At 59.2% G+C, this 18,169-nt stretch overlaps 1 protein-coding gene across 3 annotated transcripts in view; it reads right to left on the reverse strand.

Annotated features, from left to right (window-relative positions):
- The window catches only part of BOP1 (BOP1 ribosomal biogenesis factor), a 29,663-nt gene extending 11,505 nt beyond the window's left edge, over positions 1-18,158 (reverse strand). The window contains exons 1-3 of one of the 3 annotated variants that reach the window (XM_031013682.3): positions 17,926-18,116; positions 15,787-15,996; positions 3,065-3,145 (exon numbers count right to left, since the gene is read on the reverse strand). In XM_031013682.3, coding sequence (XP_030869542.3) covers positions 3,065-3,145; positions 15,787-15,996; positions 17,926-18,024 — 390 coding nt within the window. In that variant the 5' untranslated portion in view covers positions 18,025-18,116. Of the gene's footprint in view, positions 1-3,064; positions 3,146-12,022; positions 12,344-15,786; positions 15,997-17,925 lie in introns of those variants that run through there. The other 2 variants (XM_031013683.3, XM_055348529.2) reach the window with 2 other exon arrangements.
- Between the last annotated feature and the right edge of the window lie 11 nt (positions 18,159-18,169).

Here is an 18,169-nt window from a genome sequence, read left to right on the forward strand (position 1 = left end):
AGCGGAGGCCGCCAGCACTGGAGGCAGCTGCCGGTTCAGTAGCTGGGAGAAGCCATTAACGGCGCTTGGCGCGAGAGCAGAGGGGACCACGGGCTCTGGACGCAGACAGGCCCGGCTGCATCCCTGCGGGAACCTGACTCACAGCCCAGGCAGGGTCGGGGCACCGGGGAGCCGCCAAGGCTGCACCCCAGCCCGACTCCAGACCCCAGTGGAGGCCTTGTGGGGGACGGCCCCAGGCCAGCACCACGGGGCACGGGAAAGGGACAGCAGAGGGCGGCTCCTCCGGCCAGAGTTGACGGCCACCCAGATCCCTCAGCCTGCTACGCTTTCCTGACAAACACGGCCACAGGCAGGGGGAGGGTGGGTGGCTGCATCCTCTGCCTGAGCAGCCACCTGGCCTCAGTTTCTCCCAACCGCTCAAATCAAAGCGGAGGGGCTGCTTCTGCAAAGGCCGAGCAGCTTCTGCAAAGGCCGAGCAGCCCCCTTGCCCCGCCCCTCCACCCCGGCCCACCTCCCCGGGGGTCCCAGCGGCTGGATGAGATCACGTCTGTGAAGCTCCAGGCGCGGTGGGAGACGGGTGAGGTGGCCATGCGGGGGCAGGGCAGCCGCAGCTCAGCCGGCTCCTGGGGGCCCCCCACTGCCGGGCGGCAGGACCCCAGCCAGGCCCAGGGCCTCCTCCAGGGGCTCCGCCTGCCTCCCTCCGCCTGCTCGCTGCTGCCTGCGCACCTGGGGGAGGGGAATAAGACACCAAGAGCTGGAGTACAGCTCTCCTGTGAGGGGCTGCTCAGGTCTTCAAAAGTCAGCGTCCAGCAGGGGGTCCCTGAAGCGGTGAGAGGCCCTGAAGCCCCAGTGTCATCCAGGTCCAGGCCCTGGATCCAGACCCAGGAAGGGCAGGGAAGTGGCCTGAGGAGAAGGGGAGGTAGGTGGGCAGGGGGTGGCAGGGAGGCACCTCCCACCAGCAGGAGCTTGGCCCAAGACCTTCTCAGCATCACAGCCACTGCCACCCACGCGCTCCAGCTGAGATCGCCACTCGCAGGAGCACACGCCCCAGCGGCGCCCTCCCTGCCCTGCTACCAGGGGCCCTCTCCACAGCCCTGAAGGGCCCCAGCAGTGAGGTCGGCCCTCTCTCAGCCAGCTCTGCCCAGTGCCGAGGAGGACCATGGTCCTGGTGCCACGGCCACCTCCAAGGACACGGGGCTGCCTGACGGGCCCTGCTCTCCTCACCCCACTGTCTCATGGGAGAGCTGCAGGCTGTCTCCCACCTCCCAAGCCTCTTTCCTGCCCACCTGTGGCCCCAAATCACTCCCCTAGGGCCACCCCACTTTGCTCCAAGGGAACAGAGGCCCAGGCAGATGCGGACTTCTCTGGACGGGAGGCATCTGTCCGGGCCTGGCCTGGCTCCTGAAAGCTGAGCTCTGCCGCCCCCTCGAGCCGCTGGCCGGCTGTGCTGGCAGGAGCACCGGGCAGCACCCGGGCTCCCTCGCTGTCACTCAGGCCAACATATGGGATAGTCATCACTGGAGGAAGCAGCCCCCACATCTCTGGCCGGCTTCCTCCCGGCACAGCAGGGGGCTGCCCACCCGGCAGGCGGCGGTGGCACTGGACAGGCCTGGCAAAGCACCCCCAGGGGCAGCAGGGTCCCAAAGGCCCCGCCGAGGCCCCTCCCCCGGCCTCCGCGCTCCGTTTACAATCATCATCGATTTCTCAAAATACCAAATATAAAAAAGTAGCCGACAGGATGTGGCTGCCGACAGCCAGAGCCCCTGGGAGGGGGAGGGGAGACAGGCAGGGAGTGTGCGGCGTGGCCCCCCCGCTCTGAGTGAGCCCGCTGCTCCGGCCAGGAAACCAATTTATTTTGTTTTGTCTCTGTTCTCTGAACGCGCAGCAGAGACCGGATCGGGCGGGCGGCCAAGGCTCCTGCAGCCACAGCCAAGAGAGCCGAAGGATGGGGGAGGAACCTGGGGGGAGGGGGGCGCGTGTCTCCCCCAGGCCCCCCGGGGACAGTCCCTGACAGGCAGGCAGGAAGAGCTCCTTCGGGAAGGCCCTACACCAAAGCCTTCTCCTTCCCCCGCAGCCCCCAGGGCCCAAAGGGGACTCCGCCTCACACCCAGGTGCTCCACTGGGACCACAGTCCTACCCTGGGGCCAGGCCACACTGAGGAGGGTACAGGCAGGCACTGCCTCTGGCTTCAGAGCTTCTCAGAGCTTCCAGCCCCTCCCAAATGAGGGCAGCCCCCCGCAGCCAAATCTGCTCTTGGACACAGCCCAGTGCCAGCCTCTCCACGCCGGCAGAACCCAGCCCAGTGCCAGCCTCTCCACGCTGGCGGAGCCCAGCCCAGTGCCAGCCTCTCCACGCTGGCGGAGCCCAGCCCGGTGCCAGCCTCTCCACGCTGGTGGAGCCCAGCCCAGCAGCATGCATCCCCCTTCGCCTGCAAGCTCCTTATGAGAAACAGCTGACCTCCTGCCCCTCCTGAGATGTGCTCCTGGGACTCAGTCAGAGGTCCAGAGGCAACGGCCCCAGCCCACATCAGCCACCACCAGGGGTGGGGGGCGGGGGGACCCCAGGGGAAGGGAAGGGCCACCGCTGCCCAGAACATCAGGACATTAGGAGGTGGCCCTGGCCCTGTTCTGCCCGCCTGGCCCACAGCCAACCTGTGGCCCACCCCACAGCACACACGACAGGGGCACCACCCATGCCCGTGACCACCACCCCGACCATGACCCCCACCCAGACCATGCACGCCACGCCCAGGGAGCCCACGGCCACCCTGCAGACGCCACAGGAGCCCCCGGAGCCTGTCCACAGGCCAGACACAGGGGCATGGAGCCACACCCAGGTCCTTCCCCTTCACAGGCCATGATGACACACATACATTGCAGTCTTGTGTCCCAGACCCCGAAATTGCTCTTGCAGATGGGGAAACAGGACGCCCACGTGGGCCTCGGCTCCAACAGTGCGGCCCACCTGCGGCAGGTCCCAGCACCCCGGCCCCAACCCCCAGCACCTGCTAGGCTGTGATGGAAGCCGCCCCACCCTGCCCAGTGGGAAGCAGCCCCAGTCCTACCTCCTCATCAGAGCTGTCCTCCGCATACTCATCCCCAATCCGGGCGCTCGCCATCTCTGTCCTCGGGCAAGGGGTGCTGGCCTGCAGATAGAGGGAGAAAATGGTTACTTCAGGGGATACAGGGTACCCTTTGACCTTGGGGGGATCCCAGGAAGCCCACCACCCCGAAATCTCTGAGCAGCTCCAGCCTGGCCCAGGCCTCAACACAAGGCCGAGAACACCCAGCTCTAAGGGGGCCTCTGGGGGCTGTGGCTGGCACCCGGCACCGCAGGTCCTGCCCACGGCCCTGTCCTCTGCGAGGGCTGGACTGCAGCCTCCCCAGGCCTCTGTCCCTGGGCTGACACGGGTGTCAGGCTAGACACGGAGGCCACTGGGGCAGTCAGGAGCAAAGCCGCCAGCTGAGGACTAAGATCTACCGCCAACCACCCCGTACCCCCATTCATGTCAAACCACAGGACTCCTCCCAGAGGCCCCACATGGCGCTCCTGCCGAGCCCCGCCTGGGACGGGGGCAACATGGTCGGGGGGGAAGAAGGAGACACAGCCGTTGCCGCAGGGTCACCGGGGCCAATGCTCTTGAAGGGGCGGGGGACACACATTGTCCACCCATCCCGGGGGCCACGTCCAGCCCAGTCCAGCCAGCAGAGGGCCCATGGAGGGCCCCGAACACTCAGGAGGCCTGCCCAGCATTCTCCCACCCGCCACGTCCACAGCCCAGGCTGACCCCATCCCGCCGGGTCACAGAGTGGGCGCCACTGAGAACTCACACCCCAACCTGGAAAAGAGATTCCGCCCTCGGCTGCGGAGGTGAGGATGGCTCCAACCGGATCGGGTTTACTGGCGGAACCAAGGCTGATGGGGAAAACAGGCCCACCTCTCACCCGTGGGGGCAGTAAAGTGCTCGGGCGCAAGAACCCCAGGGCGAGGGCGGGCACGCCCCCACCCCCGCCCCGAGCCCCTCTTCTCTCCGGCCCCGGCTCCTCCCCTGCCTGTTTTTTCCTTCAATATAAAGAGAGATGGGAGACTAAGTTTTTTCCCAGGCCAGGAACAAGGAAGGATTCAGTTTCCACGTCTCCCCCTGCTGCTGACAGTGGCCTGGGGCGCTCGGTGACACGGAGCTCTTGCCCCTGCCTGGAGCACACGAGCCCCCACAGCCGCAGCAGATCCGTGACCCCGGCCCCAAGCCCCAGACGCGCACAGGGGCAGTTCCACACCCAGCTGCGGTCGGCTGCCCCCGCCTGGCCTCTGCGGACGGGTACCGGGCTGGGCTCCCGACCCCTCACAGTGGCCAGGGCTGAAGCACCGCACCCTGGAGTCCCAGCCTAGCTGCTCATGGGCCACAGTCCCAGGGTCCTGGCAGGTGACAAAAGACTTGTCACCCAGCGCTCTGTGCCCCGTGGCCCCTGTGCTGGATGTGGACAGGCCACGGCACAGGCAGGCTCTGCGCAGGGGGCAGAGGCGGCCTTCGGACGTGCTGGGTTCCCAGGGGCGCAGCATCCCCGTGGGACAGCTGTGGGGCACAGAGTCCACCAGGGGGCGACAGCGCTCAGCCAGGCCCAGCGCCCGAAGGGCAGGGGCGGTGCAGGCAGGGGCGACGTGGGCAGGGGCGGCCACTGCTGGGAACTGCCTGACCTAGAAGGCCCCTTCAGATTTTGGAGGCAGCTGCTGTGGGGCATTGAACGTATTTTTTTTAATTTAAAAATTAGAGGAAAAGGCCACTAAAACCCTAACGACATAGACAACGGAACACGAGCCCACGCCACGCTCCGGACTCCTGGGGACAGGACCCCCTCCCGCCACGCCCATGCCTGGAGTCAGCCCAGATTCTCCAGGGCCTCCAGCACCACCCACGGTGTGCGTGGCCTGACTGAGGACCTCCGCTGTTGGGGGGACACAAGGGATGCGGGGTCCACGTGCAGGGGTCCCTGAGGCGGGGTCGGGCCTGATGCAGCGCGAGAGTTGTGTGGGGGTGAAGTAAAAGCTGAGAGAGTGGCGGGCGAGCGCCACTGGGCAGAGGCAGGTGGGCCTGAAGGCCCGACGGGCGGGCAGGGAGCCGCTGAGGGGGAGTGCAAGGACGAGGTGCCAGGAGCTCGGCAGTGCCAGCAGGAGACGGGGCCACTGGGGCCAAGGAAAGGCTGCTGCAGTCCCTGAACCCTGTGTGGCCTCTGCCCAGCCCCAGGGCTAGAATGTCACCATGAGGACCAAAGGGAGAAACCCACAGTGGGCTCAGCCAGCCAGAAACGGTGTCCAAGCGCATGAGCCCCCTATTGTGACCACACCAGAGCCTCCCCTCCCCAGCATCAGGCCAGCCAGGCCGTGCCCCACTGCCACCAACCAGGCACGAGACACGGGCTCTGCCCTCACCTCCTGGGAGAGGATGGCGACAGAGCTGCGGTGTCCTGGTTCGGTGGGAAGAGAACTCTGCTCCCAGGGCTGCCCACAAGAGGGCTCTGCTGGAGACGTGGACAGCAGGAGGGAAGCAGTCCTAACTTGCCCGGAGACCAGAGCCAGAACATCGCTGTCGGGGTGCCAAGGACACCAAGAGAACCCAGCGCTGCACCACAGACCCCACATCCAGCACCTCAGCACGGCCAAGGCTCCCCAGGGCCCAGCCCACGCTAGCCGCAGGGTGCCCAGCACAGAGACAGGCTGGTATCCAAGAGCTCTGTGCCGATGGCTCGTGTGACAGCAACGACTCATCAACAGGTACCTAGGAAACCCACATTTTGTTTTAAAGAAAGTACATCAGCAGGAACTGAAAAGCCCAGAGAAAATACAGCCAAAAAACATCCCTTTTTACTCAGGGAAAAGAAAGGTAACTCAGGGGAGGAGCCCAAGAGTGGCAGGGTCGTTCCCAGGCATGGAGGCCAACCCTGCATGAGGCACTGGCCATGTGTGCTGCCACCAGAGGCCCCAAGACCACCACGGGCCATGACCACCACGGGCCACGACCGCCACGGGCCATGACCACCATGGGCCTCAAGACCATCATGGGTCTCAAGGACAGGCCCCAAGACCACTGCATGCCACGACCGCCACAGGCCCTAAGACCACCATGGGCCCCACGAACACCACAGGCCACAACTTCCACAGGTCCCCTATACCACCATGGGCCCTGACCATCACAGGCCATGACCACCATGGGCCACGACCGCCACGGGCCAAGACCACCACCAGCCATGTGCCCAGCCACCTTAGGACCACCACAGACCAGAGACCACTCCACAGCACTGTGACTCGGTGCCCCACTGCAGACAGCTGTGCAGAGAGGGGCCCAAGGACCCCCATCTGCCAGGCCTGGTTTAGATGAGACCCTGGCAGTGGAATGAGGTTCTGAGGAGCGTTGGGGGAAGACTATTTGGCAAGCGTTAAGGGTGACTGTGACCATTTTAAAACACAGCCACAAACCTTTGATTTTCATCGCATCAAGAGACAGAGTCTATGTCCCCCCCGCCGCAAATCTGGGTGGGCTTGTGGCTGCTTTACCCACCCAAGGGAGGCAGCCCACACTGACACCACAGGATTCTGGGCTGAGGTCATGAAGGCCGTGTGGCTCTGCCTGGCACAGGAGACCACGTCCTTGCAGCCCTGAGTCCTGGGAGAGGGGACAGCTGGACAGGGGTACCCTTCGTGAACATGGCTGTCAGGGGCGGTCTGGACACACAAGAGGCCCGGCTGTGCTCACCCGAGATCCTCACCCAAGTCCCAGAGCACAGGATGTGAGCTGAGTGTCAATCTTCCTCAGGTGGAATGTACCAGAACCCTCTGGGGCTCCCCGGCCCCTCAGCATGACACTGTACTCGGGGTGTACTGACCCTGCTGCTTTCGGCCTGAACTCTGACCCCTCGAATCCAGAATGCTACAAAATATCTGTTTGATGCTGCAAAGTGCCAGGGCAGGTGGCAGAACAGCTCCCTGACTCCCCCATGGGGGCCAAGAAGCTTGGAGCTGGCAGTCTTCAAAAGAAACCAAAGCAAGGCCACAGGCGGAGGCAAGAGTGGAGTTTATCACCAGCCCTGGCCCCTGGTCCCATCCCCAGCTCTGTGGTCCACACCCAGGCAACTTCTTCACCACTGACCAGCTGGTGAGAATCACTGGGCAACCCCTTTCCAGACTCCACAGAGCTGCAGCTCCAGACCACTCTCCAGCAGACAGCACCAGCACCCATACCCCAGAACCACAGCGACAGGGGGCCCAAGCCCAGGGTTCCCATGCTGCAGCAACACGCCCTGCCACCTGCCATTCCCAGAGCCTTCGCTGAGACGCTGGCGGGATCCCCTGCCCAAGAGTCTGCATTACGCTCCGGCACAGGCCAAACTCTCCTTAAATTATCTGGAAAGGCCGGGCCCAGTGGCTCACACCTGTCATCCCAGCACTTTGGGAGACCGAGGCAGGCGGATCAGTTGAGGTTAAGAGTTCGAGACCAGCCTGGCCTACATGGAAAACCCTGTCTCTACTGAAAATACAAAAAATTAGCTGGGCTTGGTGGCGCTCACCTGTAATCACAGCGGGAGGCTGAGGCAGGAGAACTGCTTGAATCTGGGAGGTGGAGACTGCAGTGAGCTGAGATCAGGCTATTGCACTCCAGCCCGGGTGACAGACAGACTCTTGTCTCAGAAAAAAAAAAAAAAATCTGGAATCATCACTTTAATACCAGGTCTTTGGCCTTCTCTCAGTTTCATACCAGGTCGTCGGCCTCCTCTCACTTTCATACCAGGTCTTCGGCCTTCTACAAGTTTCATACCAGGTCTTCGGCCTTCTCTCAGTTTCATACCAGGTCTTCGGCCTTCTCTCAGTTTCATACCAGGTCGTCGGCCTCCTCTCACTTTCATACCAGGTCTTCGGCCTCCTCTCACTTTCATACCAGGTCTTCGGCCTTCTCTCAGTTTCATACCAGGTCTTTGCCCTTCTCTCAGTTTCATACCAGGTCTTTGCCCTTCTCTCAGTTTCATATCAGGTCTTATGCCTTCTCTCAGTTTCATACCAGGTCTTCGGCCTTCTCTCACTTTCATACCAGGTCTTTGGCCTTCTCTCACTTTAATACCAGGTCTTTGCCCTTCTCTCAGTTTCACACCAGGTCTTATGCCTTCTCTCACTTTAATACCAGGTCTTCGGCCTTCTCTCACTTTCATACCAGGTCGTCGGCCTTCCTTCACTTTCATACCAGGTCTTATGCCTTCTCTCAGTTTCACACCAGGTCTTCGGCCTTCTCTCAGTTTCATACCAGGTCTTCGGCCTTCTCTCACTTTAATACCAGGTCTTTGCCCTTCTCTCACTTTCATACCAGGTCTTTGGCCTTCTCTCACTTTCATACCAGGTCGTCGGCCTTCCTTCACTTTCATACCAGGTCTTTGGCCTTCTCTCACTTTCATACCAGGTCTTAGGCCTTCTCTTACTTTAATACTAGGTCTTAGGCCTTCTCTTACTAGTGCTTTTTTCTTTCAAGACAGAGTCCCACTCACTCTGTCACCCAGGATGGAGGCAGTGGCATGATCTTAGCTTACTCTAACTTCCGCCTCCCAGGCTCAAGCAATTCACATGAGGTTTCACCATGTTGGCCAGGCTGGTCTTGAACTCCTCAAGTGATCCGCCCACCTCGGCCTCCCAAAGTGCTGGGATTACAGGTTTGGCTCACCACACCCAGTCTTTTCTCACATTCTTGACTGTGACAAGCAGATTAAACTGATAAAAACAGAAACTTCTGCACAAAATAATAAAAAGAAAAAACTCACATAAATAAAAAGACAAAACCAAGCACAGCTGGGAAAAAAATGAGTCTAAATGAGCACAGAAGGGAAAAAACAGCTCTGAGCGCACGGACGCCACAGATCCACTAGACACCAGCGATAAAGAGAAGGCCCTGCAACCAGTCCTCGCTCCGGTGAGCCCGCGGCCCGCGCTGCCGTGTGCTGCTGGAGAGGGGACAGGGAGCGAGGCACAGGCCGGCAGGAGGCAGCTTCCTCCCTGGCTGGTCAGTGGAGGGCTGGGAGCACCCGTGTCAGGGGTGCTGCAGGGCAGGGAGCACACAGCCCAGGGCGCCCCTCCAGTGGGATGGCTCGCAGACACAGTCAACAGCTGGAAGGGCAGGGGGTGCAGAAAGTCCCAGGGAGTAGGAACCAGGCCAGGAGACAGAACTCGTGGGTCATCAGGTGGCACAGAACGCAATTAAGAGGCAGGACTGCCAGGCCCGAGGCAGGGAGGCTGAAGATGGGGTGGGCCCTGGGGTGAGGCTGGCCCACCAAGCTCGTGCCAGAGCAGGTGGACCCAGAAAGAGGGGTCACTGTAGCAGGGACGCGAAGGGTGGGGAAGGGATGCCTGCCCTCAAACCACACAAACACAAAAATAAATCAAACCCACTGGCCCCAAGCAGGCTACTAGCAACAGCTGTGGGCCCTACCGTGGCCAAGACCAGATACCCCACGGAAGGAAGAGGGAGGTACAGCACCCACCCCATCTTCTTGGGCCCTGTCCCTGTCCTCATCCCTATCCTCTGACCACCCCCCAGACACAGAGTACCCTTCTTCACCTTCACTCCTGAGCTCCTCGTGCCAACAGTCAGGGGAGGAGCTGCAAAGGGCACAGCCAGACCCTGCTCCTCGAGTGCACCTCAAAAAACTCCAGGACTCCTGACCCCAGAAACACAGACAGCAAATGCTCGTTGTTGAAAGGCACTACGGTGGCCAGGTGCGGTGGCTCACGCCTGTAATCCCAGCACTTTGGGAGGCCAAGGCAGGTGGATTACCTGAGGTCAGGAGTTCAAGACCAGCCTGGCCAACATGGTGACACTCCCTCTCTACTAAAAATACAAAAAAAAAAAAAAATTACCCGAGCGTGGTGGCTGGCATCTGTAATCCCAGCTACTCAGGAGGCTGAAGCACGAGAATCGCTTGAACCCAGGAGGCGGAAGTTGCAGTGAGCCGAGATCGTGCCACTGCACTCCAGCCTGGGCGATAAGAGCAAAAAAACTCCGTCTCAAAAAAAAAAGAAAGGCTCCATGGTTTGGGGCAGTTTGTTATGGTGCCAGATAACAAAACAAACAAACAGAGAGAAAACAGCAAAGGGCTCCTGGCCCAGGGAGCTCAGACCAAAATGACAAGAACCAGCTAGCTGTCCTGCCCTTGGGCAACAGCCATGAGGGTTTCCAGCCAGCTAAGTGCACGGATGATGCCGCCACAGGGAAGAGACAGAAGGGCTTCCGGGACTGGGACCATGGGCACGCACCGCCACGCCTGGCTCATTTTTTTAATTTTCTGTAAAAATGGGGTCTCATTATATGGCACAGGCTGGTCTTGAACTTCTGGGCTCAAGAGATCCACCTGCCTTGGCCTCCCAGAGTGCTGGGATTACAGGTGTGAGCCACTGGGCCCAGCCTGTGACTCATTCTTTTATTTTTATTTTTTCAGTTAAGCCCAGCTGTGCGAGCCTCATTCTTAATGAAAGAAAAACATCACTAAACAAGAGGAAAAGATGAAGCAGCAACACCATGAGGGAGGCTGGTGGCGGGAAAGCAGCTGAGGGGCGGCTGCAGTAGTGCGTGGCATCACCGCCTAGCGGAGGGACGCTCCAAGCACCTTCACAATTAAATGCATTGACGGCCGGGTGCGGCGGCTCACGCCTGTCATCCCAGCACTTCGGGAGGCCAAGGCAGGTGGATCACCTGAGGTCAGGAGTTCGAGACCAGCTCAGCCAACATGGTGAAACCCGTCTCTCCTAAAAATACAGACATTAGCCGGGCGTGATGACGGGCGCCTGTAATCCCAGCTACTCAGGAGGCTGAGGCGGGAGAATCACTTGAACCCAGGAGGTGGAGGTTGCAGTGAGCCGAGATTGCGCCACTGTACTCCAGCCTGGGCGACAGAGCGAGACTCTGTCTCAAAAAACAAAACAAAACAAAACAAAACAAAACAAAACTAGCCAGGCATGGTGGCAGGAGCCTGTAGTCCCAGCTACCAGGGAGGCTGAGGTAGGAGGATCCCTTGAGCTCAGGAAGTTGAGGTTTTGGTGAGCCAACATCGCACCACTGCCCTCCAGCCTGAGTGACAGAGTGAGACCCTGTCTCAAAAAAAAAAAAAGCATTTATCCTTTGACCTAGAAATTCTCTTGGAATTTTCCCCAAGAATGGTGTGCACATGTGAGAAACAGCACGTTACTGTTCAGGTCAACTTTAAGAGCAAAAGCCTGCAACTGCCCACCCACTGGAGCTGTTGAGGCCGAGCTGCCAGGCACTCTGCGGGCACCAAGCACTGTACAAACCAGAGCCATGGCCTCCCTGACAGAACCATCCTGAGACAGCGCACGGCTGCCTCTTCTCTTAAGAAACCACCATTCAAAAACTCTGTGTGAGTTTGGATATGTCTAGAACATCCTGGAAAGAGACTTTAGTACTGGAAACAGTAGTTGCCTGGATGCAGCAACAGGAGCCAGGAGGGAAGCGGAGGAGACTCGTTCCCTGGCACACCCCTCAGGAGCACCTGAGCATCCAAAGGTGCCCCAGAACACCACGTGCAGCTGTTCAGTGAATGCCACGTAATTCTTCACAGTCCTTAAAAAGGAGGCAGGGTCGTGTGCATGTCAATGCTAAAGGCCTGAGGGCAGAAAGCCAGAGGGAAGCCTGTGGCCCGGCCCTGAAGCCAGAAGCACGCCCACCCTGGGTCCACCCAGACAGGTCCAGAGCCCTTGGCAGTTCTCCACAGGGGCCGCCAGCAGCTGACCCCCAGCAGTCACCGGGCTCCCTGCTACAAGGGCCTCCCACTGTGGGGCTCTCAGCAGGACGCCCCTGGCCTGTCTGGGTTGGTTTGGGGCACACACTTGGAATCAGATTTATGGAGGAGGCTCTCTGAAGGTGACCCATCAGCCACATCGCTGCCAGGATGGCAGAGATGAACAAAAGCCGCAGCTCCCTCCCATGCCAGTCACACAGCCCCTTCTTCACAGCACCATCGGGGCCGGGTATACCCACCGCGGGCTAGGCGGCCTGGGGAGTGAGGCCCTCGCCCTGCCTGACTTCGTGTGTCCCTGAGGTGTCCGTGACATGACACACGCATGCTGCCTGATGCCCAGCCCCATCCCGCCACTGTTCCAGTCTGATGTGATGCTGTGGCTGGGGTGTCCTTCAGATGCATGAGGCAGAGGCCACAGGGGCCACGTCTTGCCAACCACTGTGGAGGAAACAGCGACAGGAGGGAGTGGGGGGACAGGCAGAAGCACGTGGCAGAAAAGAAATTAGCAAAAACATCATCTCGTCCTTCAGGGGCTGCCAGGCAGACATTACCTTCACTTACCAAGTAGCCCACCGAGGCCCATGAACTGTCTGCAAGACCACACGAGTGGCCGTGGCCAGGACCACAGAATCCCAAGCGCGCCCACTGCAGGGCAAGGACACCTAGCAGCAGGAGAAGCTGCTGTGTCACTGTGGTGTGAATTCCCAGAACCAAGGGGCACTGATTCTAGAAGCCACTCAACGGAAGGGTTCTTGGGTTGAGGACCCACAACCACTGGCAGGGGCATCGGGGGCAGAATCCTCCAGATGGCTGTGGCGGGCGAGGGTGTCTGGCAGAGCCCCCGGTGGCCCGGCCCCGTGGACCCACGATGCGAGTAGGAGGTGGCGGAGATACAGGCGTAAGGAGCCCTGGACTGCCTTCAGGATGAACACAGAAACAGGCCTAACCTGAGGCCACTAACTGGGCATGACGGGGCCATCTTGGCGGCACCCTGGGAGGCCTCACGTGGCCACGCTCATGGAAGCCAAGAGAACATGGAGGAAGCAGCACTGGGCTGCCGGCTGAGTTTCCACCTGCAGGGCTGCACGATGGGAAAGGACTCCCACCATTCAAGAGGGGCGTGGAGGGCAGGCAGGAGGGAGTGGCCGCTCAGCAGGCCAAGGTGCCTGGGTGGCTTCTGATGAACAGGGGGGAAAAGGGAGGGGTTCCCACTAAGAAGTTGAAAGCACCCCCACCTCATCAATTCATTCTCCTGACCTGGAAGAATTTAAACCCAGTCATGAGGATCACACTTTAGAACTGAAAACACCCTGACAGGGCCCAAGGTGCCCCTCAGCTAAAGCACAGGACACGCGGGCAGATGCACGGGCGCCACGGCAGGGCAGGGCCTCGGCCCCCCAGCTAAAGCACAGGACACGCGGGCAGGTGCATAGGTGCCACGGCAGGGCAGGGCCTCGGCCCCTCAGCTAAAGCACAGGACACGCGGGCAGGTGCATGGGCGCCACGGCAGGGCAGGGCCTCGGCCCCTCAGCTAAAGCACAGGACACGCGGGCAGGTGCATGAGCGCCACAACAGGGCGGGGCCTCAGGCAGGGCCTTGGGACAGCCAGCAGCGTGGGGAACTCTGAGGACCGCCCCACCAGCCCGGCCGGCCTTGCCGCCTCAGGCCCTGCTGGATGACGGAGCACACAGACCACAGACAGCGGTGCTTTGGAAAACACCCTGCATGGGGCAGCCAGTTACGCGGTCACAGAAACCCGAGAAGGGCAATGGGCAGGGCAAGCACACACTCAGCAGTGCAGAGGACCTGGTGCTCCAGGGGCCAGGAGACAAGCAGCGAGAAGAGAAGATGGCGCCTCCCCAGACTCCGCAGACACCTCTAGTACCCTTCAAGTACTTGGATATGTTATTATGCGAAAAAATTTTTTTGGTTTTTGAGGCAGAGTCTCACTCTGTCACCCAGGCTGGAGTGCAGTGGTGAGATCTCGGCTCACTGCAACCTCTGCCTCCCAGGTTCAAGTGATTCTAACGCCTCAGCCTCCCGAGTAGCTGGGATTACAGGCACGCGCCACCACGCCCAGCTAATTTTTGTATTTTTAGTAGAGACAGGGTTTCACCATGTTAGCCAGGCTGGTCTTGAACTCCTGAGCTCAGGTGATCCATCCACCTTGGCCTCCCAAAGTGCTGGGATTACAGGCGTGAGCCACCACGCCCGCTGAAAGAATTTAATAAAAAAATCGTTAACATGTAAATGTGTAAATCCTTAATTTAAAAAGGGACAGAAGACCCAGAAAGCTGTATATCAGACCACTAACTGTGCTCACGGGTTAGGTGTGAGAGCCCTGAGTGGGAGCTTCCACCCTACTGAATGGTGCTGCTGCAATATCTACATTATTTTCCAGGATGTTATATCTCATAATTTTTTTTTGAAACAGGGTCTTGCTTGTCACCCAGGCTGGAGTGCAGTGGCTCTATCATAGCTCACTGTGACCTGGATTCCTGGGCTCAGGAGATCCTCCCACTTTGGCCTCTCGAGCTGCTGGGATTACAGGTATGAGCCACTGTGCCTGGCCCAGTATTGTATCATTTTAAAAACTCAAGAAGGGGTAACATAGTTGTCCATAATCTTACAAACCACTGCCAACACAGCACATCATTTTTTCTCTGTGTATGTTAGTGGTATAATTAAAGCCTGAATTAAGTGTGATTTTAAATCTTTTCTTCCTAGCAAACAAGCCAACCCAACACAGCTAGCACAGAATGAACAAGCCATGGTTCCTTGGCTTCTATCACGGGGACCTCTGCCAAGGCCGTAACTTCCAGAACACCGAAACTACTGGGAGAGTAAATCCTTACAAACGATTTCCAGAATGTTTAGAGTAACAAATGCTGGGCTGGTCGTGGTGGCTCACACCTGTAATCCCAGCACTTTGGGAGGCCAAGGCAGGCAGATCACTTGAGGTCAGGAGTTCGAGACCAGCCTGGCCAACATGGTGAAACCCCGTCACTACTAAACATACAAAAAAAAATTAGCCGAGCCTGGTAGTGGGCACCTGTAATCCCAGCTACTCAGGAGGCTGAGACAGGAGAATTGTCTGAACCCAGGAGGTGGAAGATGCAGTGAGCCAAGATCGCCCCACTGCACTCCAGCCTGGGCAACAGAGCAAGACTCTGTCTTAGAAAAAAAAAAAAAAAAAAAGGCCGGGCGTGGTGGCTCACCTGAGGTCAGGAGATTGAGACCAGCCTGGCCAACATGGCAAAACCCTGTATCTACTAAAAGTACAAAAATTAGCCGGGCGTGATGGCATGTGCCTGTAATCCCAGCTACTAGAGAGGCTGAGGCAGGAGAATTGCTTGAACCCAGGGAATGGAGGTTGCAGTGAGCCAAGATCACACCACTGCACTCCAGCCTGGGCGACAGAATGAGACTCTGTCTCAAAAAAATAAAAAATAAAAAAAAATAACAAATGCTGTGTTTTAGTTAAATTATGCTTTTCTCCTGTTGTTCTCAGTAAGAGTAGGGTGCATCCTCCCCCACCATTGCTGCAACAGGTACAATGTTAAACCCTCTACCCGTCAGCTGCTCAGGCCCCTGAAGCCCTGTGGGGTCAGGCCCGGCTGGGTTCCGTTGGGGCCCCCATGCCGCCTGCTTGAGCCCTGCCATGCTGCTCAGCTCCCTCCTCAGCTGGGTCCTGCCACTGGATCCCAGGCAGTAAAATCCCCACCTCGAGGAAACCCAGCCTGTTGCCAGGAGGGTTGCCCGAGCATTATCTGAGGGGGAAGGGCCTAGGCATGTGGATTTTCAGAGTTCCTGGGAATGGCACGCAACTGGGGATGGAAACCAGCGTCCTAGAGCCCAAGTGTGCCCCAGGTGCAGTGAAGGAGGGACACCAGCCTTGGGATTCTGAGGGACGGTGGAGAAGGCAGTACAGTGGCAGTCTCAGAAAGCCCAAGGCCACCTGCACATGGGGGACAGCCCTCGAGGGGGCTCCTCGCTCACCCACCTGCACCTGCTCCTCAGTGGTCTTTTCCATCCCACTGTGGCCCTCGTCATCAAGGGCTCCGTCCTCTCCCTCCTCGTCGCCTTCGTCATCATCCTCACTGCTGTCACTGCCGGAATCTTCCAGGCCTGAGAACACACTCTCCTCGCTGTCGGAGACGCCAGAATCGCTGCCGGTGCTGTGACTGAGAGGAGAGGTGCAGAGGAGGGGGGGCTGCAAGGAAACACTGGGTTGGTGACAACTGCCCCTCCAGGCATGGGGCGCTGAACACTGCAGGGAGAGCTGCCTCTCGCCCCTCCAGGCACCCACCAGCAGCTCCATACGGCCTCCAGGACCACACCCCTCCAGTCACAAACTTCCACCAAAAGCATCCACCCAACCTGAGCCTTCCTCATCTTCTACCTCCACTGACAAGACAGCCTCTTGCCTTTGGCATCGACATTTTAATTCCTAGCACCTCACAGGGAAGGGGCTTTTCAAGGACAACCTCCTCCTCTTGGAGCTCAGCTCTCATCGAAAAACTAACACTGCTCTCTACCACCCACTGACACTCCGGAGGCCCTGTGGGGTCAGGCTGGGCTGGACCCTCTCCACACCTCACCCTGGCATCCAAGGCCCCAGAGCCATGAGGTCACTAGAAAAGGGGCTGGGGGCTGGAAGAGAAACGGGTCCCCAAAGGGCTTTTACCACCTGAAGCAGACGCCTCCTCATTTAACCAGATTGGGACCAACGATTGATCAGTAAATTGAAAGGATTGGCTGACGAGTCACAGGAATGATACAGACTCTAACCGCAACCATGCACCAAACCACCCACTCCTCTCTCTGAGCAGGACCACAGCTGCCTCTGAGCAGAGCCCTGCTGGCTGCGTGACATCGGCACACACAGTGTTTGGGTCCTTCACTGGACTTAAAGGGTGGAACAAGAACTTAGACTCTTAGGAAGCAGTTGAAGGCCAGGCACAGTGGCTCACTCCTGTAATCCCAACACTTTGGGAGGCCGAGGCGGGTGGATCACCTGAGGTCAGGAGTTCAAGACCAGCCTGGCCAACATGGTGAAACCATCTCTACTAAAAATACAAAAATTAGCTGGTGGTGGTGGGCACCTGTAATCCCAGCTACTCAGGAGGCTGAGTTAGCCAGGAGGTGGAAGCTGCAGTGGGCCAAGACTGCACCACTGCACTCTAGCCTGGGCAACAGAGCAAGGCTCTGTCTCAAAAAAAAAAAAAAAGAAAAGAAAGAAAAGAAAAGAAAAAGGAAGCAGTTGAATGCAGAATTCTAGATTTTACTGTTTTCCTAATAGTTTACAAGTCTCACTTAAGGTACGACCTGCATGTATTCGCTATTGCATACCGAGTGTTCACACAACGCCTCTCTCACACAGAGTCATGATGTGTCTTGGTATTCAGTCGGCTACACAATCACAATAACTAGTGGAAATGGCATCCGTGGCCTGGGCGCAAACAACTGGCTCCTGAGGACCGTTTAGTCCAAGGGTGGAAGTCGCAGAACCTGGCGCCTAGAGTGGCCTGCGGGCCATTCAGCCCGTGGGAGCCAGGATGAGTTGAGTTCGCTTCACAAAGCAATGGGGCAGTTTCAACAACCCAGCGCGGCCGCGGCCGAGGGGGCTGTGAGGGGCTGGCTGTCCATCCCCTCCATCACCCAATTTGATGATCCCCACAACCAAGACAGGCCTGAGCTAGCAGAGAGCAACAGTGAGTTCTAATACAGCAAATGCAGCAGACACTGGGTTCTATTCAGGTTTTCTTATTCTCATGTCTATCCCATGAGCATTAAAAACGCAATTAACTAGCGTATACGTAGGTTAAGCATTTACTGGGAGCGCAAGCCGAGCCCTTTTATTGGCAGGATGCACAAATGGAACGGCTGGAGAGGCTGCTGCAAGGGGCGCCCCGTTCCCACTCCCCGCTCCCCCGTTTCTTTGCTTCCCGGACGCCGTCCTTTACCCCGCAGTCCGCTCTGCCTGAGACCCCCCGATAGAGGAGCTGCGCCGACGCCCAAGGCCGATTCACTGGGCGCGGGCGCCCAGGTGACAGAAGCCGGGCCCACCCGCCCCAGCGCGGCCACGTGCCCGCCGGGCCCTCTAGGGACGCGCCCCGCCGCCCCGCATCGCCACAGTCACCTCCGGCTCGGGCTCAGGCTCCAGTTCGGGCTCCGACCGCCGCTTCTCCGGCCGCACGCTCGGCGCCGCCGTGCGCCCCGCACCCCGCGAACCCGCCATGCCCCACCGCGCGCCGGCCGCCACCCGCACAGCCGCTTCCGACAGCGACCGGGCTGCGTGCGCAAGAGGACGCGCCCCTCCCAGCCCGGCCCCGATTGGCGGGCGGAGGGAAGGGGGCGGGACCAACACGCGCAGGCGCGCGGCT

The sequence above is a fragment of the Gorilla gorilla genome, chromosome 7 (genome assembly GCF_029281585.2).
Source record: "Gorilla gorilla gorilla isolate KB3781 chromosome 7, NHGRI_mGorGor1-v2.1_pri, whole genome shotgun sequence".
NCBI lineage: Eukaryota > Metazoa > Chordata > Mammalia > Primates > Hominidae > Gorilla > Gorilla gorilla.